At 43.1% G+C, this 27,781-nt stretch overlaps 1 protein-coding gene across 2 annotated transcripts in view; it reads left to right on the top strand.

Moving 5' to 3' along the window:
• Positions 1-4,464: 4,464 nt before the first annotated feature.
• The window catches only part of SIPA1L1 (signal induced proliferation associated 1 like 1), a 135,905-nt gene continuing 112,588 nt past the window's right edge, over positions 4,465-27,781 (top strand). For both annotated transcript variants that reach the window (XM_064571275.1, XM_064571277.1), the window contains exons 1-2: positions 4,465-5,962; positions 25,486-25,616. In XM_064571275.1, the coding sequence (XP_064427345.1) occupies positions 4,465-5,962; positions 25,486-25,616 (1,629 nt within the window). The remainder of the gene's footprint in view (positions 5,963-25,485; positions 25,617-27,781) is intronic.

Below are 27,781 nucleotides of genomic sequence, written 5' to 3' on the forward strand. Positions count from 1 at the left end.
CAACTTTGTAAACTATTTACATTGATACTTTCCTAAATACTCAAATTTCATAATTAATATTATATAAACACCGGTGGAGGAACCTAACAACATCCCATTTTGGAAAATGGATGTATTTGATGACAAGCACTACATCTTTTTGGTGAATATACTGTATTGTGTGGTAAATTATTTTAGGGCAGGAAGTATAATTGGTTTTTTGGTTTTTGGTTTTGTTTTTGTTTTTTCCCTTCCCACATCTTCTTGTGTAGCCTTCAAACTATTTTTTATGTCCTTGGCACAAAGAAAGTTTTTTGTTTGGTTCCTTCAATTATTTATTGTTCTCACTTCCTTATCACTCATTCATTTCTTGGGAAAAAAATCATTTTTCCATTTTTCTGGTAGTTAATTCACTGTACAAATTAGGTAAATAAGGAAGATATCAAATGAGTACTTGCAGTGTTTTTCTGGAGTTTAGGAAAGAGGGTCATGAGTAGAGATTCGGAGTTACTGCACTGAGATTGTATTTGAAGGTTCAGGTACCTGTGGCCTCACCAGAATGGACTGGCTACCGTGCAGCCATCTCCCCACATAATTCCGTAATTCTCTCTTCATTCAGCTGCACAGGCATCTGTGACCCAACCAAGTCAAGAATATCCTGCTTTCCAGACTGATATTCTTACTTGGGTGTCCCCATGCCTGCTATCTCATCCTCATGCACTCAGTGCTGCGTACATCCCAGTGCTAATACCCTTTATAGCTCCCTCAAAGTATGAAGGATGCTAAGAGAAGCCAACCAAGGCTGCCACTCTGGAATCACTAGCTTTTCAGTGGAGCCCACCGGTGATATTGAAGAGTGAGCAAAAAGAGAAAGGCAGGAGAAAATGAAGAACATGGTTATCATGGAAATCTAGAGAAGAGTGTTTTAGGAAGGAGGGAGGGGTCAAGAGTGTAAATGTCTCCAGGAGCCAGAATGATAAGGGCTGTTTTTACACCTGTAGCTTCCCTTGAAGGGAGGGATTGTTTCCTCAAATGCTCCTAGCACCCAAGTGTGTGGTCAGTGCCCAGAAAGAAATTGAGAAATGGTGGGAATGATTTAGAAGAGAGGAGGAAGCACTTCTGGAAAATTGACATTATCGGGAAAGGATGGTGGGTTACGTTGTGATAGACCTTGAGTGATCAAAAGACTGTCAACCAGTGGGATTTGAATGTGTCTTCTCATTTTCTGATAGAATTTGCAGGAAGTCACTGAACTAAACAGTGGATTGGTATTCTTGCTAAATGGGTCTAACATAGACGCCAAGTAGTAGTACCTAGAGGTGGAAAACTAAATGTGAACCAGGGAAATTTCTATATTACTTACTCTTTCAACAGATGGAGGTGATGTGCTCTAAATTAGTATTGTTCTCCTATTTAAATCTATTGCTTTTTACTGTATTTAATGATGTTTAAGCAGGTTTGCTGATAATTAAGGGAATTGCTAATAATTGTCAGCATATGTTTGCTTTTCTCTCGACCCTAAGGAATAGGTTTTAGGTGTTACTGATCTGTCATAATATTACACACATGGTTGACACCTTTATTTTTTACTAGTTTAACAAATGCAAAACATACATATATTTCTACGTACACTAGCATCTGTCCAAAGTTCATATTGCACTGAAAGGGGTTTGATGCTATGCTATAAACAAGGATGGGGAGAAGGAGAGGGAGGTGGGGCAGGGAGGGAATGAGAATAGTAAAGAAGGTCCTATGACAGGAAAAAAAACCCTGTTATTTAACTTAGTTGTCTGTCTTCAACTCCTCGGTTTTTACAGGTCATTAAACTGTGGGCACGCTCTCTCCCTATGTGCCCCATCTATATCTTGAAATTAAAAGAAAACATTGCATTGTTTTATAAGATGTAAAAGGAGTCTTGGCATTTCTTTCAAACTGCAAAAAAAAAATTTATGAAATATAAGATTTATAAAAACTCATCAAAAAATCTAGGAAGGCTTTGAGATGGTTCTGAGGAGGAGGTCTGTAGTAGAGACAGCCAAGCCTGGGCATTTCCAAGTCAGTTCTATTTATTGTCTTTTAGTGCTGGCTTTCAGTTTCCTCCTACAATGCATACAACTTCACATATCCTAAAAAAGACAGTTCTGCCACAAACTATTTTCTAAGGGAAATGAAACGCGACAAGAATGTCTTTATCCCAGTGGCATTAGTGTGTTGGCCTTTTAGAGACTGAAACCTCTGGGAATAGATTTATTTGGATTTCTGTGAGCTTGTAAGAAATGTTGAAAACATCTGATTTTTATAAGAATCTACTTGGAATTGTTCTTTATGCTAGGGTATTCTTTGTTTGAAAGATATTTCATTGAAATCAACACCCCACCTCCCACCCCCCACCCCAGTTACAAAACAGCTCATAAATTCTAGCTTTGGTTGTCTAAAGATTTTTTTTCTTTGGAGATGGGCTGGAGGTTACTTTGCATTTTGGCTCAGTTGGCTGGTTTTCCTCCCGTTTTCTGTGGAGCACTTCTCGAACCTCAGCTGCGGCCACATGTGCTGCCCCTCTGCCTCTGGAAGCAACAGTTAGCACGTTCTTCCACTTGAAGGCTTGCAGTTCAAGAGGAGCACGCGACGTTTTGAATTGTAAGGGAAATCGGAGCAATCTGAGGTCAGAAGTATCTAAAGAGCTCAAAAGCCAGGTTTAATTAGGTAGCGGTGCAAAGCCTCTATCCCCTTCACAAAAGCGGGGGGGGGGGGGGGAGGGGGGGGGAGAGGAGCCAGAGTGAAAACAATTGGCATTTCTGGGCCCGGCCGCCCGCCCGGCCCCTGAGCCCAGCTGGAGCTCAGCCGGCCCTGCATTCTGCAGGCAGCGCGCAGTTTCTGAAACTCCCCGAAATGTTCCAGCCTTTAAATAGCAGCGAGCCTTCTAAAACGATGCTGCGTACTGCAAGAGAAATTAAAGCGGCTGCCTCGGAGGCAGGAGGCCGACTAGCGAGCTGCTTAATTATCGTGGAAGTAAGTGCTTGTTACCGCCGAGCGGAGTGCAGCGAGCGCGGGTCGTCCTCGGGGTGTCAGCCGTGATTTGTAGACAATGCAGCCCTGTCAGCGCAGTGCTGGTTCAGCAGCATCCTTCCAAACATGGATTTGGCAAGAATTTAAAGGCCACCTCTTGTGTAATTTGTGGAGCCTTGGAAAAGGGTCCTCTGCCTTTATTTTCAGGATGTGCGCAACCATGCGGGGTTTTGTACTCAGAATGTGTGCCTCTTGCCTCCTGACTGACGGGCTCGCAAGGAAGTTGGTGCTCTTCACCCGTCACCTGCAAGGATGCTAACACTCCTCTGTCGTCTGTCGGGGAAAATATGGAGAGGTCTGTCCAGAGCAGCGTTTTGTTTCTGCTGTCTTCATAAATCAGCACCGGAGGGTGGGGGAGGATGCGATGCGTAAGGAAATGCAGGCGTTTTGTTAATTAGCGGAATATTTCTAGCTTCAAGAGTAGACTAAAGAGAGCTGGGGAAGAGGTGGTGGTGAATGCGGGATTCATCCTGAGCTATTCCTCGCCGGGTAAGTAATAAAGTGAGGGCAATACAGAGGAGTGCTAGTGGATGTAATGGCTCCGGGAAAACCCTGTTTATTTTCTCTCTCTTGTATTTGCTCTTGCCAACTCTGTTAAGCGTTTGTAAAGAAACCAAAAAAGCAAGCAGGGTTTTGAAAGATGAAAGATACTAAAAAGTGAGTGTTGCAGTGTCCTGGATGACATGATTCTTAGTCTTGTTTAAAAACTGACTATACGTTGCTCTAATTAGTGAACTCTGCTGGTCATGTTTCGAACTTCTGGTCAGCACAGTGGTTCGTGATGTTCTACGTTATTGGAGGTCACTGGAGCCTGACTTGGTCCGCACTTGGGGTAGGAGCCTTGATGTCTTGGGACAAGATCCCCACCCCCTCCTATTACATGAAATCAGTTCAGTGAAGCTAACGTATTAATAGTCTTTCAAGATCCGTATCATTTGATTTTGTTCAATGCTTTCACTTTCTTTCAAACCTTACCAAAAAGAGAGGCTGTGAACTGTGACCCACAGTCCATTACTGAGTCTTTTATTTTCATGTGTCTGGTTTTAGCAATTGCATATTTATTTTTAGAGGTATTTATCAAATGCTAATTCTAATTGTCCTTCCTCTCTCTTTTAGAGAAAGCATGGGATTGTGGCAATCACAGAGTCCCAGTAATACAAGTTCCATTCAGTTTTTTCTGAAAGAAAGCTGTCTGTGAAAGCAAAGCAAAGGGAACCATTGTGGATTATAATGTTTTGAAGATCTGGATTTTCAGAGGTTTGGAAATAAGGCGTCATTTTACCTTTTAAATGAAAACGATTAAGATCTCATGCAACTGCTGTATTTTCTGGAAGCCGTTCTCCAAAAGGGAAGTGCACATTTAAAACTTAGCTATGATGGTCCTTTGTGCAGGGATTTGAGTCTGATTGCTTCTCCATCATGACCAGCCTGAAACGGTCGCAGACAGAGCGGCCCGCTGTCCCCGAAAGGGCCTCGGTTGTCGCCACGGATGGCGCTCCCAAAGTCCACACCGACGACTTCTACATGCGGCGCTTCAGGTCCCAGAATGGCAGCTTAGGGTCCTCAGTCATGGCTCCGGTAGGGCCCCCCCGAAGTGAAGGTTCTCACCATATAACCTCCACCCCCGGAGTCCCCAAGATGGGGGTTAGGGCTAGGATTGCGGATTGGCCCCCACGAAAGGAAAACGTCAAAGAATCTAGCCGTTCAAGCCAGGAAGTAGAAACCTCAAGTTGCCTTGAGAGCCTGTCCTCCAAAAGCAGTCCTGTGAGTCAGGGAAGTTCTGTGAGCCTCAATTCCAGTGACTCAGCCATGCTGAAGAGCATACAGAACACGCTGAGAAACAAGACGAGGCCGGCGGAGGGCATGGACTGCAGGTTTCTGCTGCCCGAAGCCTACCCCAGCTCCCCCAGGAAGGCTCTCCGCAGGGTCCGGCAACGGAGCAATAGCGACATCACCATAAGTGAGCTGGACGTGGATAGCTTCGATGAATGTGCCTCGCCCACCTACAAGACTGGGCCGTCTCTGCACAGGGAATACGGTAGCACCTCCTCAATTGACAAGCAGGGAACGTCTGGGGAAAGCTTCTTCGATCTGCTGAAGGGCTACAAAGACGACAAGTCCGATCGAGGTCCAACTCCGACCAAGCTCAGCGACTTCCTCATCACCGGCGGGGGCAAGGGCTCCGGTTTCTCTCTGGATGTTATCGACGGGCCCATCTCCCAGAGAGACAACCTCAGGCTCTTTAAGGAAAGGGAAAAACCACTCAAGCGCCGCTCCAAGTCCGAAACCGGAGACTCGTCCATTTTTCGGAAATTACGCAATGCCAAGGGTGAGGAACTTGGGAAGTCGTCGGATCTGGAAGACAACCGGTCGGAAGACTCTGTCAGGCCCTGGACATGCCCAAAGTGCTTTGCCCACTACGATGTCCAGAGTATATTATTTGACTTGAATGAGGCGATTATGAACAGGCACAATGTTATCAAGAGGAGAAACACCACCACGGGGGCATCGGCCGCTGCCGTGGCCTCCCTGGTCTCAGGGCCTTTGTCCCACTCGGCCAGTTTTAGCTCCCCGATGGGCAGCACGGAGGACCTGAATTCCAAGGGGAGCCTCGGCATGGACCAGGGAGACGATAAGAGCAATGAGCTGGTACTGAGCTGTCCGTATTTTCGGAACGAGATCGGTGGAGAAGGTGAAAGGAAGATCAGCCTGTCAAAATCAAATTCTGGTTCCTTTAGTGGGTGTGAAAGTGCCTCCTTTGAGTCCACGCTTAGTTCCCATTGCACAAACGCAGGAGTGGCTGTACTCGAGGTGCCCAAGGACAGCCTCGTGCTGCATCTGGACAGGGTGAAGAGGTACATCGTGGAGCACGTGGATCTGGGTGCATACTATTACAGGAAATTCTTCTATCAGAAGGGTGAGTGGAGATCCTGTAGCATGATGGTTAAAATAGTTAAATGTATTTGCTACCATTTATGTCTTTGTGCGTTTTTGAGTTACTTCCTCCTTTCAGGCATAAAAATGTATATTTAATATTAATGGTTTTTTTAATTTAGTGGATGAAATTGTAGTCTTTGTATAAAAGACTTGCTCCGTTACCTTGAGAGATAAATGCCATAAACTTGAAAATATTTTAAAGATAGCTTTTTTTTATAAGGACTACAAAAACAATGCTGCCTTTTCTTAGCACTTTTATAGTTAGTACAGAACCATTTCTTTTCTGCCTCAATGTTCTCATCGGTAAATGGGGCTTACACATTCCTATCCTTTTGATAGGAATTTTAGTGAACATTAATTACGTTATTTGACAAAAGTTGCAGAGCCAATAAGTCTCAGGCAAGAGTCAAATCTAGGTCTTATAGAATGGGGTAGAAAAGGGGCTGAAGAGATAAGTACCTTTAACATGTTGGTAACTTCCTTTTTAGTCTTTTCTGTTTTGTGTGTGGTGGGGGGAGAAATATATATTTTTGGATTGTACTTTATGTTTCATCTCCTGCTTTTAAGAAAGGCCCTGTGATTTACTGAACAATAAGTAGTTTAAACGAAGTCTTAGGAGCAATCTAATAATGTTTTTGAGCCACATTATTCATTGAAGAGTGAGCTTAAGTCCACAAGTACCCAAGCTGAGAAACAGGCTGCTCGCCAAGGAAGGACCTACACTGTGGTCCATTAGCTAGCTCAGAAGTCTCTGCAGCCTGACCGAGTGGTCCCCTGGATGCAAAGTACTAGAGCAGTTTGACTTTCCACATACTGCTTCGGCGTTTTTGAATCTTACTTAGACTTCTTCCAAATGAAGTTCCACTTCTAGTGCTCCTGGTAGCTGTATTACATTGTTCACATTGGAATAAAACTTATCCTAAGGTCATTACATGATAGACTGTATTCACAAGGGTTTATTGACCGTAAGAATCTTGTCTTGTTGCTAAGTATCCATGTCTTCTAAATGTCTGTCATAAATACTTGACAACATGATAATGAAAATGCCATTTCCATTTTTAAGCAGTCGATGTTTTCTCAATAATTTTATGGAGTTCTGATTTTAGAAATCACCTTTTCCTTATATACTGTCCTATATACCTTGACAAGGCTTCTCAGTGTTGCCATCTTGGCATTTGGGCCAGGATACTTCTTTGTTGGAGGGGGCTGTCCTGTGTGCACTGTAGGATCAGATTAGCAGCAGCCCTGCCCTCTACACCCTAAATGACAGTAGGTACCCCTCCCTCAGTTGTGACGACCGGAAATGTCTGCAGGCATTGCCAAATAAATGGCTCTTGGGAGGTAAAGTTGCATCTAGCTGAGAACCCCTGCTTTATTGTACCTGGGGACATTTTTCACAGGGGTTCCTGAGCGGTCTGTTGGTGGGGGCCATCTTGCTAAAAACAGACACATTAAGAACATACTGGTTATAATTTTACATATGTAGTAGTGGGCACTTTATCCATTAGGCAGTATAATAATATTAATGAACAATTTAGAGCACTTATTATGTACCAGGAACTTTTAGTAAGTATTTCCTATGCCCTGCATTTTTCTCCTTTCAACCTCAAAATGCCCACTGAGGTAGGGTACCGTCCGTGATGCCATTTCCCAGACGAGAAGACGGGGGCTTTACAGGTTAAGTGGACCTAAGTGGAGCTAGTAGTGTGGGAGCCCGGATTCCACTTCTGCTTGTCTCACCGGCGTCCTGTTCTTAACCACTGTGCTCTTCTCTCTGCTGTGTTAGACTGAAGGGAAAGAGGATGTTTTTATGTTTAAATCTGGTAGAAATTTGTATGGCATAAAAAATTTGGACATCTATATTCCAGAGGAATCCAGCTTAGATCATAACATTTCATAAATTTAAAAGCCACCAATCCAAAGTCGTTTCTAATTTGAAGTATAGAAAATACCCTCTTATGCAGCATAATTGGAACTGGGTTAATTGAAAATACCAGTTAAAAGTAGGGAATCTTTAAAAGTTATACATGCCCAATATATTTTATTTTCACTAAAATATGTAAGAATGTATTGCCAAACTCTTGTGAGGCCGAGTGTTTTTCTTTAACAGTGATCGTACTATTTGGAATTTGAGGTTGTATTAATAGTATAACACTGTAAGAGCTACAACAGACTAACTAGCAAAGCAATCCAGTCTTATAGAATCTTAGGTTTCATTTTTTTTCTCCTTTTTTATAGTTGTCTTGCCCACATCTAATCCAATAGCTTTCTTTTTAGTGACTTGCTTTTATTAAGTCTTTCTAAAGCCTTCAGCTTAGTTTTTAATAGAAACAAGATTTATCTTTAATACTCGTATTCCATCAGCTTTCATAATATTTAATTAAATTTCATAATTACAATAACAAGTCAACTAGCATAAACAGGTTTGGGAAGAGACCGCCTGACTCTGTCAGCATGAAGTCCAGCTGGTGGGAACAAAGTGTGTGTGGCCCTGGAGAGGGCCTGCCGGTGTCCTTGGGCATTCATCATTGTGCTGGACGGAGGGAACTCAGAGCAATAGTTAATCCAGGAAGTCGGTCCAGTGGGAGGCGGTTTCAGAGTGCCTGCTGTGTTTTCTTGGGCCACACAACTTAGAATTTTCAAATCAGGCAGGTCATTTGTCACAGTATGATAATAAACAACAAATTATGGCTCTGAGTAACCTCATTTGAAGCTGAAATGAAGCCCCTTAAAGTATAACTGTATACTTAAAAAGTTAGATATCTGTACTTAGTCACCATATAGGATATGGTTAAAGTATTCTGATTTTTACTGTACAACTTGATTCGTTGAGATTCATGGGCTAACTCCTTTTGTCCTGATCAGAAACTGAAAGCGAGTCCTCTTGTTGAAGGAGTACATTGATGTCAGGTGCATCAGGGTGTAAGGCTACTGGCCTGGCTGTCAGTCCAGCCTCTTCATGACCAGATACTTGGCATTCTGCTCTTTCATGCATTCCTGACTTCATGTGGCTAAGTCTGGGGGTGGGGGTTGGGGGCTGGGAGTTCCCTTTCTTCAAGGATACTCTGCAGTCAACATTGTATGTAAAATTATATTGGGCTCGTGAAACTGCAGTCCCTCTCTGATACCATACTGTTGTTATGCAGGTCATTATTTTGAGAATTTAGGCTACAGAGCTTATCTGACTACACCATGTAAGCCCACTGTTTGCACTTAATAAAATAAGCACCACAGCATCAAGGTTCTGCTCCCCACCCCTTTCTCTTGACCGCTCCCCTTTGCTGGTTTGCTAGCGTGCTGGACACTCACCCAAGGTTCAAGGACAGGAATAATATAGTTAACATTTACTGTGTCCTTCCTTGGTGTTTTATGTGGACTTCCTCACTTAATGCTCTCAGGACCCCGAGGCGAAGCGGTCATCGTGATGAGTGCAAGTGATGCAACCGCTGCCTTCCTAGAGAGACCCAAACCAGGCAGAAGGATCGCATTAACATTAATAGGGTCATCTCCCCTTGACTCCATATATGTATTTTGTGTTTAGTTTTTATTTGGATAGTCACTGTGATGGAGGTACCCATGAAGTTTGTAAGTGGAGAAAACTGTTAAAGTTACGATGTTGCCTAGAGCCAGCATGGCTTGTTTAGGAGGAAACTTTCCTAGCCTTTGCTCACCTCACTTTCTGTGGCCGTACGGGACTTCTCCAGTTTTTGCTCCGAGTGTGCAGTTGTCTGTGAGTCCCATTCAGAGTGATGTGTTTGTGGAAAAGCGGGGTCCACGGTCTTGGCAGCGGTGTTTGTTGCTCCATTGGTCGAGAGTGTTGATAGGCTGGTCTCTACGCCAGGTGGGGTGTCCCTCTCAAAGTTGCTGGAGATGCTGTGTCAGCAACAGGCCTCTCCCTACTGCCCAGTGGCCGGAAGAAACTGCCATTATCTGGTCTGAAGCTCATCTGAGACTAGTTTTCCACTCCTAATGCTTGTATATCTAATTATTCTTCTGATAATGTTAAACCATCAGATTTGATTGTTTTCAGAGGTGCACGTGCGCGCGCACACACACACACACACACACACTCACACCAGTTCCAACAGTATGCTGGGCCCCAGAACTATCACTTGATAGTTGGATTTCAGATACTCTTGTAATGTCCAGTTTTCTTGATAAGAGGGTGAGAGGTAAATAATCAGCCATCTTTAGCATCATTTCTTCAGAATATATGCCTTAACTTCATGCATACTTGGAAGTGACAGTTTTAGCAGTCTGATCTAGTCTCAATTTTGCTATCAAGAGCTGGTCTTGAAGCTCGAGTTTGTTAGATGAGGTCAAGTAGCTGTTGAGAAGATTTAGTGGATTATACTGTGGTGTGTATAGATCATCAGGGAACACCATCCAGCTAAGCTTATTTGGAAAATCTGTGTTTAGTTTGTTTTTTAATCCTCCTATAAGTACTGCAACATTAAACTTGAGAAAGTTGGGTTGTCTTATAGTTCAGAGTTCTTTAAGGATAATTATGCTCTTTAGTGTTTTGATGTGGACAGTTTTATTTTTCGGGGAAGTGGTAAGCCAACAAGTCTGCTTCACTGAACCACGCTGTGCTCTGTGTTCCTGAACTTAACAGCTAATTTTGGCCAACATTAATAGGGGAAGATTTTATACATGCATAATAATTCATTGTTCTAATACCCTTGTTTTTTATTTTTCACTGAGATCACGTAAACTGTATATGATTGGCTTGAAGGTAGCTCTCTACTTAGGTAGCCCTTTCAAGGAGAGTTTGGGCACTAAATACCTCCTTGAGCTAACCAGGAGTGTGATTTGCTACCGTCTTTTTATCTGCTCAGGGCTTCCAGAAGCAAGGAGGCCGTTAGGTATGGAGGTTTGCATGTTTGCTCCGTTGAAAACGGTCGTCTTCTTTCTCGGCTGTGATCTCCTGAATTTTAACACTGGTGATCTGGACTCTGATCTGTAAGGCATTCAGGATGCCGTATTACCTGAACCATCTCAACCCAGAGGTTTGTGGAAGTTGGTTAAAAGGGTATGTGCCTTAGCTGTTCCTCCCTCTGTTCTATTTTTAAATCAAGATAAACCATCAGAGGTCGCATTTGTGCAAACACTTGACTTTATTCAGGGTCATCTTTTTAAGATCCAGTCATATAAAAACAGAATTTGTTGTTGCAATAGAACTGGTGATGAAGCGTTGCCCATTATGTCATTCTTTAGCCCCTTTGGAAAGTTCCATGTGAGAAATTTATTTTAGGATGTGATGCCAGGACTTGTTTTCTGGTAGCTACTGAATGCCTGCTTTCTGGTGATAGGTGTGCTTTATTGGTTTGCTTCTTTTGTTGACTGTGTCTCCTGTTTGACTTCAGCTCCCACAGCCACATTTGATTCTCAGCTATGCAACCTTCATTATTAGCACATTGTTTCCACTTGCATCTTTTATTTCTAGTTCATCAGCATGATTTATATATTTCCTTTATAATTAATGACCTAAAAAACTCTCCTTGGAAAGGATAATTAGCATACATACACTTCTTTCCAAGGCTTACTCCTCTTTCCTTTCTTTTCTCTCTTTTCTTTCCCTTCTTTCTCTTTCTTTCTAGTAGGCTCCATGCCCAGCATGGAGCCCAGTACAGGACTTGAACTTGTGACCCTGAGATAAGACTGAGATGACCTCAAGAGTTGGAAGCTTAACTGACTGAGCCACCCTGGTGCCCCCTAGCTATCTTTCTCACCAGCTGTCACCTGCTTCCACCTGGATGGCTGTCAAGTTGACAACTCAAAGCCATGCATACAAATGTTGACTTCTTAGTTTTTCCTCCCTAAACAAGTCTCCCTCATCACTGCCCTCTTGCTGTAAGTGCCACTGTATCATCAGTTACTTGGTTTTGAAGCATGGAAGCTTCTTTGATGCCTCTCTCCCCTTGTCCACCTCCGATCAGTTGGCAGGGCCCCTTGAGTCTACCTTCAGATTGCTGCTAACTTCCTGTTCTGTCCTGTTCCCAGTGCTATAGCCGTAGGTCCTCGTTGCCTCCTACCCAAGTTCTAGCACAGGTGTCTTAGTCTCTCCATCTCTAGTCTGCCGTACTCAAAATCCAACCTCTTGCCTTTGCCAAATATAGTCCAACCTTGCAATAGTGTAAATTTGTATTATATCATAAACTTAATCCTGTAACAAATATGTAAGTGGAGTCCTCTGAGAAGCCGATGTTGAGACAGTATAGGCTTTCAAGTGTTTTGTTTGGGGCTTGGGAGTGATGCCTGGGACAGAAAAAAGGGGAAGAAGCAGAATTGAGCAGGGAAAGTCTTCAGTCCATGATGCAGATGTGACCCCTGAAAGGAAAAGAGCAGAATTGGACACGGGGAGCCTCAAACCACGATGCAGATCTAACAAAGTCCTACAGTGGCATGAAGAGTAAGCTTTAGAGGAGTCCTGTGTTGGGCAATAATGTCCAGGCCCTCTTAGCTCCAGCATGCTCGGTTTGTGGATGGGGGCTGTCCAGGAAGAGAGTGGCTGGGTTGGAAAACTGTAGCAGATCCAAAGATGCTACAGCCGGAGACTTCCAACTAATTGCATTTCTTGTGGCTGAATCGGTTGCAAGCCCTTTCTGGAAGGGAGACCCGAGTGTTGCATGTCCATGGCTGCCACGTAGGCATGAATGCCTACATCATGCTTGGTGAGGTGTGGGGCACTGGAATGGTAAGCGAAACAGACCACTGTCATGGAGGGCGAAGGACACCGACAATCAACAAGTCACACAAAAGTATACATGTGCTTATTATAAAAATTAATAATACAGAAGTGGAGAAAGTAATCGCTCTCCTAATTCCAATAATTTGGCTTATAATCTTCTATATCTTACACACAAATTCATTATCCTATTCAGTCTTAACAAGAGTGTTCTTCATGTTTTTAAAGTAGTTTTAAAAATCAACAAGTAGAGGCGCCCGGGTGGCTCAGTTGGTTAAGCGACTGCCTTCGGCTCAGGTCATGATCCTGGAGTCTCAGGATCGAGTCCCGCATCAGGGTCCCTGCTCAGCAGGGAGTCTGCTTCTCCCTCTGACCCTCCCCCCTCTCATGCTCTCTCTCTATCTCATTCTCTCTCTCAAATAAATAAAATCTTAAAAAAAAAAAAAAGAAAAACATTAAAAAAAAAAAAATCAACAAGTAGAGGCGCCCGGGTGGCTCAGTGGGTTGAGCATCGACTCTTGGTTTCAGCTCAGGTCATGATCTCATGGTCCTGAGCTAGAGCTTGGAGTTGGGCTCTGTGCTCAGTGGGGAGTCTGTTGGAGGTTCTTTCCCGCTCCCTCTGCCCCTCCCCTCGCTCACATGGGGCCCGTTCTCTCTCTCAAAATATATAAATGAAAAAAAAATCAAGTACACATGGGGCGCCTGGCTGGCTCAGCCAGTACAGCATGTAACCCTTGATCTAGGGGTTATGAGTTCAAGCCCCACGTTGGGCATAGAGCTTACTAGGGAAAAAGTACATATTTATATCTTCATTGATTAAATAGTATTGATTAAGCATCCACTCTGTGCCGTCTGCTGTGCCTGACAGAAGCGCATGCACCTGTCTTCCTGGTGTTTGACGTCTGCGATTGGTGCTGTTGAGACAAACGAGAAACATTTGAGTGTTATGAGAAATAATTGAGAATCATGAGACATAATTCAACCATTATATTTTTTTCTGAATAGTTTTAAAAACCTACAATCTATTTTTTTCCCCCTTTCTGGAGTCCATTTAGATGGATGGTGGAACTTCTGAATTTATCCTCTGTGCTTTTCTGTTGTAATTTCAGTTTCTTTTTGTTTCTGTTCTGGATTTATTTTATCTCCTGGACAAGGGATTGGTATGCACCTCTCTGCATCCTCTTATTTAGGCCTTTCACTTATGTCAGCAGTTACATATTTAATCCCCAGGATCTCATTATTTTTGTTTCCCTATAGTTATGTTTGGTAATAGCTTATCCTTACTTTGTATACCTCACATTCCTCCATTGCTATTCATTAGAAATTTCTTCTCCTAAGTTCTTTGAATGATCTGTATCTTTTGGGTTGTATTTTTTGTTTTCTCATTTTTCTCTCTCATGCTAATATTGGTTTTCCTTAGTTGTCTGGTGATCTTGTTTATGAACCAAGGCCTGGAAGGATCAGTGCAGGCGGCAGGCTTCCCCTCAGCACTGTGCGTCCCTTTCCCCAGCCGGCCTCGCCAGACATGGACAGGGAGGACAGAGGGCTAGTGCTGAAACAGTAGGGCGACCTCCTAACACAGAAATGTTCCTGGAGCATGAGCGGGCAGTGACCATGGTGTAGGATGGGACCCACATGGGTGCCAGCATGGGGCAGACTTTGTCATGCTCCGTTCCCGCGAGGAGCTGCCTTTCCTCTTCCACCTCTGTGCACGCATGTTGTGTTCTCTTCCTCTCTTACCCACCTGACAGGCTCCTGCCTCTCCTGGGCCTTCCCCGAGCACTGCCCCAAGTCGCCCCGTGCCCTTGTTTCTGCACAGCGCTTCCTGTGATGCGCTGGTTCGTAACCAGTCTGTGCAGGCCTTGAAGGCCGGGACCCCAGCCTAGGCAGGCTCTGTGAATGTTCCACAGTTGAATGAATGTTCCATGCGGATGTGAAGTCTAAGATTTATTGAGTTGAGTGTGTCCCATATTTATAGCATCAGGGAGAGACCATGAGGGCCCTCTTTGTGCATGACCTCGTGTTCCACTGCAGACCTGAATAATATGTGGCCGTTCCTTTTCCTCTCTTTTCAGGAAATGAGACCACAAACAGATCTGTGTGTGGTCAGGGTGGTTTAGTGGGAATTAACCAGGACCACCAGCTGGTCCCCACAGGCCAAGAACACCCGTATTGAGACTGAATTTTACTATTATGAACTGTATTAGACATGACCAATAGATGGCAGAATCAGTGAGTGACAGGTGAGGAGAAGCAGGATTTGCATAATCTCAAAGTTATCTCCCCAAAGGTATTTGTAAACCACAAGGAGAAAGCTAGGAACTGGCAGATGCCACCTTAATGGAGTTGAATAAGGGTCCATACCTGGGACCCCAGGAATTGATGCACTGGGAAGGTGACATTTCTGTGGCTCTCTTGCCCAAAGTACACACCCTTAGTCCAATCACGTGAGACCACCAGGCAGACCCCAGTGGATTGGGAAATACGAGCAAAGAGCAAGTAGCTGTCACAGACTGCAGGGGACTAAGGAGAAATAACTAAGTACACCATGGGATGCTGAATGGGATTTCAGCACAAAAAAGGCACAGTGGAAACTCTGTTGGAATTTGAATAAAATCATTAGTTAATGGGATTGTCCCATTGTGAATTTCCTGGTTCTGATCATGATAATTGTACTGTTATGGAGTCGCAGAAGATGTTAGCATTGGAGGAGGCTGGGTCATGGATCTATGGAAACTCCCTGTACCATTTTTGCAGCTTTTCTCTAAGTATAAAGTAGTGAAGATGAAAAGTAAAAAACAAAACAAAACAACCTCAGGTGTAGTCAATTACGGTAGCTAACATAGGAGCCATCCACTTGGGAAGAGGGGTGCTTCCCCAACTTCTTGTATCAAAGTGTGTCAAAATGACTGCCATGCTTAGATTCCCATACGCTCTTCTCTTTGCTGAGTCAAGGGAAGAAGGGCTCTTCAGATCTATTATTTCAGTACAACTTAACACATAATAAAAAAGCCTGTCTCGCCTATCTTCCAAACGTGTACCTCATTATAACTTTAGACACCCAGTGAGCCCTTCATCCTGAGCTCCTAAATCAGATGCTCAAGAAGTATTTGCTTTATTGTATCAGTTCCTTTCCTGAGCTTCTTATGGAGCCCCTCCTCTATATATGGAGGCCATTCATCTGATCTTCGGGGCAGCAAGAGACCTCTTTTTTAAGTTTTTATGTATGTATGTATTTAAGAGAAAGAGAGCACGCACATGAGTGGCGAGGGAGGAGCAGAGGGAGAGAGAATCCTTAAGCAGACTCCGTGTTGAGCAAGGAGCCCAACACGGGGCCCCATCCCACCAGCCCGAGATCATGACCTGAGCTGAAATCAAGAGTAAGGTGCTTAACCAACTGAGCCACCCAGGCGACCTCTAACTGCTTTCAAGTCAAGTGGAAGCAATTGTTGGCAGAAGAGCATCAGCAGAAGCAACGTCTGCAACTGGTGTAGGCCTCCAACAAGTCTGTGGGCTGTGCTATTTTTTGAGACACACTGCATTGTCCCTGACCTCCTGGGCAGCAGTGACTTCTCCCTTGACTGCATTTCTGACTATCCCTGAGGGACATTATTCCAGATCCTTCAAAAGCATTTTTAGGTAGGAAGACCTCTTGCTGCAGTATCCCTGGTAAGGAGGGACAAAGAGTGTTTTAAGTATAAAAAAGTTGACTTAGAGATTGGTGTTTCATTGTAATTTCTCTCATTTAGATGTTACATTTTTTTTTTTTTTCTGAGCTGGCATTTGAATTAGTGTTAACATTAAAAGTAAAGAGTTACACTAATATGCAGCCTTTTAAAGTTTTTTTATACTCACTGGCCATTTACAAACCAAGTACATTTTTTTTTATACTTTTAAAAGTCTTCCCATTATAGAAGTTACATATATTCATTACAGAAAAATTAGTAACTATAGAAAATTAATCTTGTGGGATTACTAGTGATTTTGTTTCATCTTTTTAATACATGCCTATTCATGTTTTCAGTAAGATAGGATCATTAGATACAGTTTATAAATTTTTTCATGACTCCATAATTGGCTGTGCCATCATTTATTTAAAGTTTTCCAGCTGCTGCAAATTCAGGTTTTCCAGTTTTTCATTATTATACATAATGTTTATATCAGATATTCCTAAGGTGGTTTTTTTTTTTCCCCGTTTGACCTCTTTGGCAGTTGGGCAAAACCTATGGTTTCACCTTAGAATAAATTTTTTTTTACTCAAATTAGAATAATGTTTTTAAGTCCATAAAATAAAAATACAAAGCAGGGCGCCTGGGTGGCTCAGATGGTTAAGCGTCTGCCTTCGGCTCAGGTCATGATCCCAGGGTCCTGGGATCGAGTCCCACATCGGGCTCCCGGCTCGGCGGGGAGCTGCTTCTCCCTCTGACCCTCTCCCCTCTCGTGCTGTTTCTCTCTCGCTCGCTCTCTAAAAAAAATAAATAGAATCTTAAAAAAAAAAAAAAAATACAAAGCATATTAAAATACAATTGCAAAAGTGTTTAAAATTTTGTGACCTACCAATAAATATGTTTCTTTCTTCTGTGTTAACAAGATGGTCTAGTATCAGGTCTGATAACTTTCAGAGTAGTGATGAGCATAACTGACATTTTGATATGTCTGCAACAACTATCACGTGACACGAAAATATCTGTGGTTTCTTTTGGTGTCAAAGTCACATGCACTGCTAATAGTACTGTAGTTTGTGGCCTGTTTATCATTGATAGAACTGCTACATTTTGTTTTGAAGTTGGTGAAAATAAAGATACATATTTTTTTCATTCAAGTTCGTGGGCCCCCTAATTTCTATCCATAGATAAGATTAAAAACCTCTGGGCATACGTAAATCTTGTTATGTAACTTTCCCCCCATATACCCATAAGGTAGAGTCCTGTAAATCTAATGATGTGAAATTTACGGGAACCTTGAATTTTTACTGCCTGGTTGTTCTTAAGAAAGCATAGACCAGAAAGGTCTGCCTGGTATGTTGAGATTGTACAATTGAACATTTTCTTGCCTATTTGGAATACTTATAGTTTATATTTTTGAATACTTAACTATAGGCCCAAAACATTTTTAGTTCTTTTAATCACTAGTGAGCTTGAATTTTTAAAAGCTATAATTATTGGCTAGTTGTCATAGATAATGACCAATAAAAATTCCCCCATTTTGATTCTGTTACTCTTTTTTTTTAGATTTTTTTTTTTTTTTTAAGATTTTATTTATTTGACAGAGACACAGCAAGAGAGGGAACACAAGCAGGGGGAGTGGCAGGCAGAGGGAGAAGCAGGCTTCCTGTGGAGCAGGGAGCCCGATGCGGGGCTCGATCCCAGGACCCTGGGATCATGACCTGAGCCAAAGGCAGATGCTTGATGACTGAGCCACCCAGGCACCCCTGATTCTATTACTCTTTATTTTCCCTTTGTTTCAAATAGTTTTCTTTGTGTTTTTTCCCTTTAATCATTTTGATGCAATTTATTAATGTCAGCATAACTTCATATTAAAATCTACCTTGTATTGGCAAGTTACGGGGCTATTGTGGGCTGCTCAGTCACATGCTCTTTTAAGCCCCACCACTTTGTGCAATTTTGGCAAGTAGACCACCCCAACTTTTTAAGAATTACCTATGGAAAAAAGAATTGGAACTTCAGAGCACTCTGTACTTTGTAAATGTGCACAATTACTCATATGCAACAATAACTATAAGCTTAGTGGAGTGCTTTGGGCCATAATTCTGGCATGTGGCCAGTCCTTTGTAAATGTCCCCATCCATTACTCTGACCTGCTTTTGATTATGATGCAAAGTCCTGGGCTATTTAGTTCTCATGGAACCTCCACCCTTATAATTAGGATGAGCCCTTTGGGGACCAGAGACTATCTGAGTGGTGCACTTCTCGGAAAGAACCATTCTTTAAAAAGTTGGCCTCTTATTACCTCTACTTTGCCAAACCTGTGTTTCATTTTTTAAGAGCAGAATATGCTACTGTTGCTTTCTTTCTTTTTCCTTCTTTCCTTTCTTTCTTTTCTCCTAACTTTAGATCTGTCCTCTCTTTCTAACCTCGTTATTGGGAAAACCGAACATCGGAACAACCTGGCCCTGACAGGCAGAGAGGAGCAGCTCTGCGGAAGCATGTGGGTCCACGACACTACCACGTAGCACGCTTGTAGCCCAGCAAGTAGACTGTCCTAGGAAAAAATAGCTTAAAATACTGAAAATGGGGAAATAATGGTCATTGTCAGTTCCATTCTTTGACTTGCTGACATGGAGGGAGGCCCAGGTCTGTCTGCTCAACATCAGTATCATCAGGGGCCCCTTCTGCAGCGACTTAAGATGCCTTTTCTAGGGACAGTGGAAGGGTTTTCGTTTTTCCTTCTGCACAGTCGATTGGGGTAGCCAAGATGAGAACAGGACCGTTTTTGCGACATTAGCATATGTTGCTATCACAGTGCCCGCAGCAGAGTATGAATGCGTCCACTCCAGCCAGCCCCGGTTTTTGCTTGAGAAATGCGGATGCTAGTTTGTTAGGTGTGAGATAGTAGCTACGTTTCATTTGCTTCTCTTTCTTTGTTTTGTGTTTCTTGTGTCTATTTTCCTTATTTAAATTTCTCAGTTACCCATTTTAAAGAAACACTTTAACTTTACAAATTATTTATAAAAAATGTATTTTGTTCATAATTCTGCACAGTGCAGATTCTGCTGGTCTCCCTAGAGAAATGTACAACTGAAGTATTAATATAGAGTCTGCAAATACTGTGAAGAGCAACACAAACGATCCAAAAATTGCTGGTTGAACCCTGTAACTCCTGTGATTGTATTTTTCCCTTCCCTCTTTACAGATAAAATACCAGGCTTATCTTTTTTTTTTTTTTTTTTTTTTTTGCCTTGTACGCAGCTCATAACCAGGAGATGTGACTGTACTTGATCTGATTACTTGGAGCTTTGAACTACTTACTACTTCCCCTTTCTCAGAAGGTGAAATTATTTATTACTGTGAATGTGTCAACCAAAAATACAGTTATTTATGTGGAATATTCTAGTGATGGCAGAACTATTCATTGACACTCTTTGTATCATCTTTGTTAAAACTCAGGAACCAGAACTAAGAACTTCAGGCTAAACATTTGTTTAGGTGTTAAATATGGAAAATGAGGGCAGCGGGGAATCAACCATCAATGGGTAAAATGTGAATATCTCTCCCTTTAAACACAGTGGAGCCTTGACTTACAGCACATCAAGGAATTAAGCTCTTGTTTTGATACAAGCTCTTTTTTTAAAAAAAATCTGATTTTAGATATTTTCAGAGATTTCTGATTAAGATGCTTTAATCTAAACCTTTTCTGGGAATATGAAACCGATACAAAATCCAGTTATTTTGCACAAAATACCAAAATTGCCCTTCTGGCCACTTTAAGCAATTTGAGCTCAAGAAAGCTTTCTCTATGCATGATCTGGCTAGTTGATTCCTTTAGGCATCACATTTTATTAGACTTTTTTGTATTCATAATATAATTTTGGAAACTTTTGGGAAGATAATGTTAATATAAAATGGCTAAAAAATGAGCTTTGAAATCAGTAGTTAAAATCATGTGGTTGAAATCTGGTACTGTTACTTGCTGGTTATGGCTGGGTGGTGACTTATTCTCTCTAAATCACAGCTGCCACGTCCGTAGAAAAGAAGGAAATACGTTGTCATGGTGGACACGCATATTGGATAGAATGCTTGGCAAAGTGCCTCACTTCCCCGCATTATATCATTCTAATAGAGTGTTTGCAGTATTGGTTTTTGGCATTCCGTTATGCTGGCGCTAAAATGTCTTTAGTTTTGGTGGCGTAATACCTGTATTTCAACTCCTCCATCAGTCAATTTATCCACCCTGCTTGAATATCCCAATTCCTCTTCCCTTCCCTCTCCTCCCTCAGACTTCATCATCCTGATTTCTCTCATCACAGGCTTCTGGCCTTTCTGTAAGCCTCATCTTCTGCAACTCCTCCATTCTTGTTCCCCTTTGCCCCCTTCCATTCCTGCAAAAGACAAAGCTGATTTGTGGGTCTGGTTGGAAGAGCTCTCTGCAGCTGATGGATAACTCAGCGTGCAGGTAGATGGCTGCTAGGGGGAAGGTTCTGAGTCCACTGAGCTTGAAGGATAGGCAGAGCCAAGACTGGCCAGAAGGACCAGAGAGGAGACCCCCCAAAGGCTGGTGTTTTGGTTAAAAAAAAAAAAAAAATCAGTCATTTGTCTTGAGATCAAAGTGTAAGGACTCAGAAATTGAATTTAAGGTGATGTTCTGAACATCTGTCAGAGTTACACACTGCATTAGGATTTTGAACTGAATAAAGTTATGTTCGTGTAGAGAAGGTATGTTTTTAGACCTCTGTGATCCTCAGGAGCAGGAAACGGACAGTACACACAAAAAACAAGGCTTTTATCATGAGAATAATCTCATTCAAGTGGAAAGACGTTTTGAACAAGCAGTGTCTGATCATGATAGTAGTGAATTTAACACCAGAAGCCAGACCAGGATTTCCATCTACCCTGATGAAACTGAAGTAGACCAACAAATGGACGTGCTTTCTTGGAAATAATAGCTAGAGCTCTTTTTCAAGGAAAAAAAAAATGGAGGTTTCTGCACAGATACACCTGTAAGTTTAAAAAGTTCTTCCTAGAGTTATCAAACCAGAGATGGGTTTGTTTGAAGATAGAGTCTGAAGAAAGTATTAGAAATTAGTTATAGTTATCTCATGGACATTTCTCCAACTCATAAATGTACTTCTTTAGCAGCTGTGAAAAACTGCAAAGAAAATATGGTCAGGATTTGATGATTGCCACACATAAAACTTTTAAGTGATCTTTAACCGACGGAGCCACCCAGATTTTTTCTGTCTTGTAAACATTCTTCAGTTTTATGTAGGGTTTAGTTTCTTTTCAGAATAACACTATTTTAATTTTATCTGCCAATTTATACTAAAGTGGTAGTGTTTAATATTTACATTTTTATGAATTTATATTTTTTGTGTCCTAATATTTCTAAATTTTTGTATTTGAAATATTTGACTTCAATAACTTTTTATGAATTCTTACTTTAAAACGAAGTATTGGAATTAACACATAGAGTAAACACTTTGATTTTGCTCCAGTGTTGTCACTTTTTAGAGGATGTCTAGATAGCATTTCATTTGAGACCTGCAGGGTGAAGAGACTTAGTCAAATAAAGTAGAGCTGTGGGAAGAATGTAGGTAGTCTTTTAGGTGAGAAAGGGCATAGTGAAGTTTGAGCAACTGAGAAAAATTCAGTATAGCGGGTTTGGAAGGATGATGGAGCGATCTGACTTGGAACTGGAGTGACAGGCTCTCGACAGGCTGAGAGGGCCTTCGGGAAGGCATGGAAAGTATTCAAGGACCCTTGGGAAACCAGAGCATTTAAAACTTAATAGTGATGATCAGGTCTGCATCTTAGAAGGATCATCTGGCTACTGTGTGAGTGATTTGGGTAAAAGCAAACCAGTTAGAAGACCTACACACATACAGATAGAGGATGATGAGGGTTAGTCAGTGGCAGTGGGGTGGGAAAGAAGGTAGGTAGATTTGAGAGCTATGTAGAAGCTGGAATTCCCAGGGGGTCTGGCATGGGCAGCTAGGTGCATGTGGTAGTGGTTGCTGAAATCGGGACTGCAGAGAGCTGTGCAGGTTTCTGAGGATGGTAATGAGTTCATGTGTGCAGATGCTCATGGACAGAGTTCCACTGGGAGGATGTGAAGATACGGGGTGGAGGGGGGCGTTGAGACGTCTACAGGGGGCATCTAGACTTTTTTGAGGTGACAGTAGAAGTTCGTTCTGAGCGTGGGTGCAATGTTCACGATAGGAAGGGAAGGGCAGCAGAGTAAGAACAGCCAGAGTGGCAGAAGGACAATGTGCGAGGTGGTGTCTCAGAAGCCAGGAGGTAAACGTGTTTCTAGAGAAAATGATCATCTGTGCCAGATGTTAGGGGGAATTGGGGCACAATAAGGACCAAAAGTATCAATTTGTTTTCACTTCAAAGCTGTCATTGGTGGCTGTGCAATGAGAGTCGGATTGTAGTAATTCTAAGGTGAGGAACTAGGCAGCCCTTTTCAGGAAGTTGCTACTGGAAGCAAAGACCGAGGAGAGAACCCGAAGGGTGATAAGGAGTTGAGGACAAGTTTTACATTTAAAGATGGAGACATGAGCCTGATTCAGTGATGATGGGAATGAGCAAGTAGACGTTGAAGTTGAAGTGGGGGGATCAAGGCATCTGGAGTCCCAGGGAAGGTGCAATGAGTGGAGGCCAGAATTGAGGGGGAGATTGGGTTTGGGATTGTAAGGAAAAGGAAGCAAAAGTCTGGATCCAGGTCAGTTGATGCCTATGATGGTAGAAAATGAGAACGCTTGCTTCTGACGTGGCTTCTTTATTTTCCTTGTGGTGTAGACAGTGTTGTCATTCGCTGAGACCGAGGGGAGGGGAGGTGGGGGAGGTGGGGGAGGTGGAAGGAGAACAGAGGACCTTTGCAGTTTCTGCTCTGGGGAAAGGGGGCGAGAGCTGCCCGGGGACAGCTTGAGGGCGGCTGAGGTTACTGGCCGTGAATTGTAGCAGCCCCGAACGTCTCCAGCAGCAGAGTACGGCCGTCTCACCTGCCCTTCCTGGTGTGGGGTGTGTTGGAGGACTTTCTGGAGAGTTGGGAGTCAGTCCGGTCCACAAAGTGCAAAGAACAGCATGTGATGCATGAGGCTTGCACTGCCCGCCGCCACGCGCGCTGTGTCGTTCCGCGCGGCTGTGGTCAGGCGCGCTCGCAAGTCACGCAAGTGCGCCTTCGCCAAATGGCCCCAGACCGTGGGCTTGTTTTTCTTCAAGTTCTCGTCCGCTTTTTTGTACGATTTCTGCCTCCTGCCTTTGCTTTCCTCCTGGTCGTCCGTTCTGCTGTCACATCACTGTCTGCACGTGAGTCTGTGTCAGCCCCACGCTCCGGACGTGGTCAGCATCTGCGATGATCACACCTCTGAGATGAGCTGGGAGCCTGAAGACCAGACAGCCAAGCTTATTAAACTGATATGCAAAGTGGTAGTAAACAGCCTCTGAGAGTGAGGATTCTCAGGCGCTGTGCTTGGAGAGTGTACATGAGTGTTTGTACACGAACTTTGTGACACCTGTTGGGTTGCTTCTCAGGTGTCCAGCCGGGAGACGTTCATTGCCTGTGGTCCCATTGCGTTTTCTTATTTGAACTTGCATGGATTGTGATAATGTTCTTGGAGAGCCCTCACGCTATCATTATATAATCACTCTTCAGTATTTGCAAATGCATGAGTAGACATCTTTATTATTTATTTATTTCTTCTTATTCTCATGGATTTTCAAATGCTTTTATATCTTGTATGGGAACGACCCGTATTTTCAAATGTATGCATTTTGTAGGAGGATAACTTACCATGTCATGACTCCACCATCCACCATGTCACATGTAGGTGAGCTAGGACAATGTAAAGTATTGTGGAGGTTTGAAAAATAAGTTAGCTACTTTAGTTTTTCATACATTTCTGTGTTTTATGGACTGCCTCATCTGTGAACATCTCTTATGTGTATCAACAATTTTAATTTTTTAAAGAAGTATATGCTTAGTGTATAGTGAATATCATTTTTAAAATTTTCTTCTGTAAATTAATTTAATTTTGATCCTGACTTCCCATCTGGTCAAGAGGAAGGTATTCAACACCAGTCATTTGGAGACTTTCCCCCAAACCCCAGGTTATGCTAAGGTTTGGGGTCTTTTGCAGTGCCAGCACGTTGAGGAAAGGGCCCTGAATCGTCAGTCATCTGGCCACACTGCCTACCTAGGAGAGACCTTTTATCCCAGCCCAACATGCCCTTCGGGTTCTTGGCTCTGCAGGATGCCTCTAGTGCTTATTGCCTGGGAACTATTGGTGAGGCCCAGAGTTCCGGGCCTCACTCAGCTTCTGTCTCCTAAGGGCTCTTAGAAGCTCTTTCCTCCGTAGACCCTACTCTAGCTGATAGAGAGTGTGGCTCAGTGACTCACAGGCCTTTCTCCTCTCTCCAGTTCTGGGAAGTCTTTTCTTTTCTTTTTCTTTTTTTCTTTTTTTCCTTTTTATTTGAGAGAGAGACAGAGCACAAGTTGGGGGCAGGGCAGAGGGAGAGGGAGAGGGAGAAGCAGACTCCCTGCTGAGCAGGGAGACTGGGGATGCAGGGCTTGATTGAACTCAGGACCCGGAGATCATGACCTGATACTTAACCGACTGAACCACCCAGGTGCCCCCTGGGAAGTCTTTTTTAATCTGGGGGAAAGCCCTCAATCCTCAAACTCTATTCTCAACAGGTGTAGGGTTGTTTTCTGTTTTTTTTGCTTTTTAACAAAAGCTAAGAATCATTGGCACAAACCTTCCCTTAGGCAAGCAAGCCCACACAGTATAGCCTACCTAAATAGTAGAATGTAGGGACAGAACACAAATCTTTAAAAAAAAAAAAAAAAAAAATTAGTAAAGTAGTAAGTTGCAGAGTAGTTAAAAAAAAAAAAAAAACATGCAACAGACCACCTCTGTTCAGTGTTACCTCCTCGGAGACCAAACTTGTGTAGCTAAGTCTCTGTTTTATAACTCATTGAGGAATATTTGCTAAATGTGTTTACATTTTATTGACAGAACTTCTGAGTGATCTGAATATCACCCAGAATATAACATTTTTAAAGTGTTGTGTAAGTGTTCTAATTTTGCTTTGTCTAATTTTTTTTTTTTTTTTTTTTTTTTTTTTTTACCTAAGAACACTGGAACTATTTTGGGGCCGATGAGAATCTTGGTCCGGTGGCTGTGAGCATTCGAAGGGAAAAACCAGAAGAAACGAAGGAAAATGGATCTCCATACAACTACCGAATAATTTTTAGAACCAGTGAGGTAAGTTGCAAACCAGAAAGATTGAGGCTTGATTGGAGTGGGGAGTCCTAGTAGCAAAACAATTCAGTGTAATAGCACATAGCTACAAATGTCTTAGCATAAACAAAGGCCCCTTTCATTCATTCTGGTGGTGATGGGGGTGGACATCATGGTTAGATTTGGATCCTTCCTTTCTATTGACCCCTGGGTAGATGCAATAAATGAATGGGAGTTTTGATTCGGAGAAAGATGCATCAGTTAAGTGTGGCTCTAGGAAACTGGGTCCTCAGGATTCCAAAGTGGATATTGCATCTACTGCTCGGCCGGCCGGGAGCACTTAGCCAGCGGACTTACAGAAGAGAGAGGGTCACCCAAGAGTTAACTCGCTCTTCCAAACTGTTGCTTAGGACAGTTCTTGATCCAAGAAGAGGGAAAGAGAATTTTCTTCTCCACTTCCACTTGGCTTTCCCCCGGGCCTGCTCCCCCCCGCTGTCAGGGGACCCAGAGTGACCCGGCGAACTCAAGGCTACCTCACTGCGCGTGAGGCCGGCTCTCAGGGCTCTTTAGGACTCAAAGCACATGTAATATATGAGTTTTTATTTTAAAATGAAATTCAGGTCAGAAAAGAAAAGGAAAAATAAAATAGCCAACAAAGCAGTTTTTGTTGGTGGTGGTGGTGGTGTAAACTCATGAACAAGTTTGGGACAATGAGGTTTCTCCTTTGTTTTCTTTCTGAACATGTGTACAGTTGCGCCAGTTACGAATTTATTATTGCCTCTCTGTGCCAAATTCACTTCAGGATTGTTGTTGCACATGAATGCTTAATACCCCCCTGAGGTATCTAGAAAATAATGGTTTTGAAACCAGTTTCAATAGGACATTTACTCCATTTCCCTCCTTGGATACAAGGCAGGTTTCAGGGTTTGGCTTCACTTTGTAATTGTTCCTCAGCTTGAACTCCAGGGAAATTAAAAATAGGATTTTTAAAGGCATGACTTCAGTATCTAATGGGTTGTATGTAGTGGCCAGAGAGAATTAAGAGCTCACATGCTCTACTATGCTTTCTGTCCACACCAGAGCTAATCATTAAGCAGGGTGAATGCTTTTGTTGAACATAAAAAGCACAGAGAACACAACTGTTTTTGAAGTTGGATGCAGGTGGTTGCCTCTTTCTGGCTTCCTGGATTTCTGTCAGCCTGTTACTTCTGGGGTTTTGTCCTCCTGTTGTCACCTGTTCCCCCCCCCCCCCCCCGGGCCACGCCAATTCCTACCATCATTCGTGCCAGACGTCAGAGTTTTCTAAGTGAGGGATTTCCTCCCCCGCTCCTGTCACTGTGATGGGGTTTTGGAATATAGGTGAGGTTCAGTGGGGTGGAGTCCGGAGCCCACAACCAAGAAAGAATCCTTGAGAAGTCTTTGGTGTAAAATGGTGGTTTATTAAAGCAGGACCCGTGGGCAGAAAGAGCTGCTGCACTGGGGTGGTAAGGGGTGGCTGATTATATACTATGGGGTTGGGGGAGGTAAGGAAGAAGGGAGGTTTCAAGAGAACTTTCCATATGGTAAGGAGGACCTAAGAGATACCAGAGGCCTTGCCCTTGTCAAGTTAAGGTGGTTTTTCCCCATGTAGCAAGGCATTAACATTAAGATAGTTGGGAGATTCCTAGAAGAATGTCACACTTGTCCCACCCAGGAGTGGGGGGAGGTTGCAGGCTGTCAGCTTGTGCTTTGTCTTCAGCCAGCCTTCTGCTCCCTCATCAACTGGTTTACATACCCTCCAGCTTGCTTTTTGGCTCTTTCCTGTCTGGTCCCAGCCTCTCTCCTGTCTCTAGCGTTAACTGCTGTCCTGAGTGACCGTGATCCCTCCGCCATGGCTGGTGGCTCTGCCTTTTCCACCTCTGTCCTTTCATCCCTTGCTACCTGGGCCCAGTGTTCAACCTGCAACCCCCTCCCCCAACACTTCTCTGGTCTGACCGTTGGGTCCTTTTCCTGCCAGCCCATCTGATGTCCCTTGGGTCCGTTACCTTAGCCTTTGACTGGAACATCCAAGTCACATGTTGTTCATGGTTCAAGACACCATCATCACTAACGTTTATGTTCAAATTAATGTTTAACTGACAATTCTGTTACTGAAGTTGTTTAGGCCAGAAACTTAAAGTCACTCCGGGCCCCTCTCTCCTCCTAGCCTC

This window comes from Mirounga angustirostris, unplaced genomic scaffold, assembly GCF_029215605.1.
Source record: "Mirounga angustirostris isolate CCGP_5_RB_7025 unplaced genomic scaffold, mMirAng1.0.hap1 SCAF_9, whole genome shotgun sequence".
NCBI lineage: Eukaryota > Metazoa > Chordata > Mammalia > Carnivora > Phocidae > Mirounga > Mirounga angustirostris.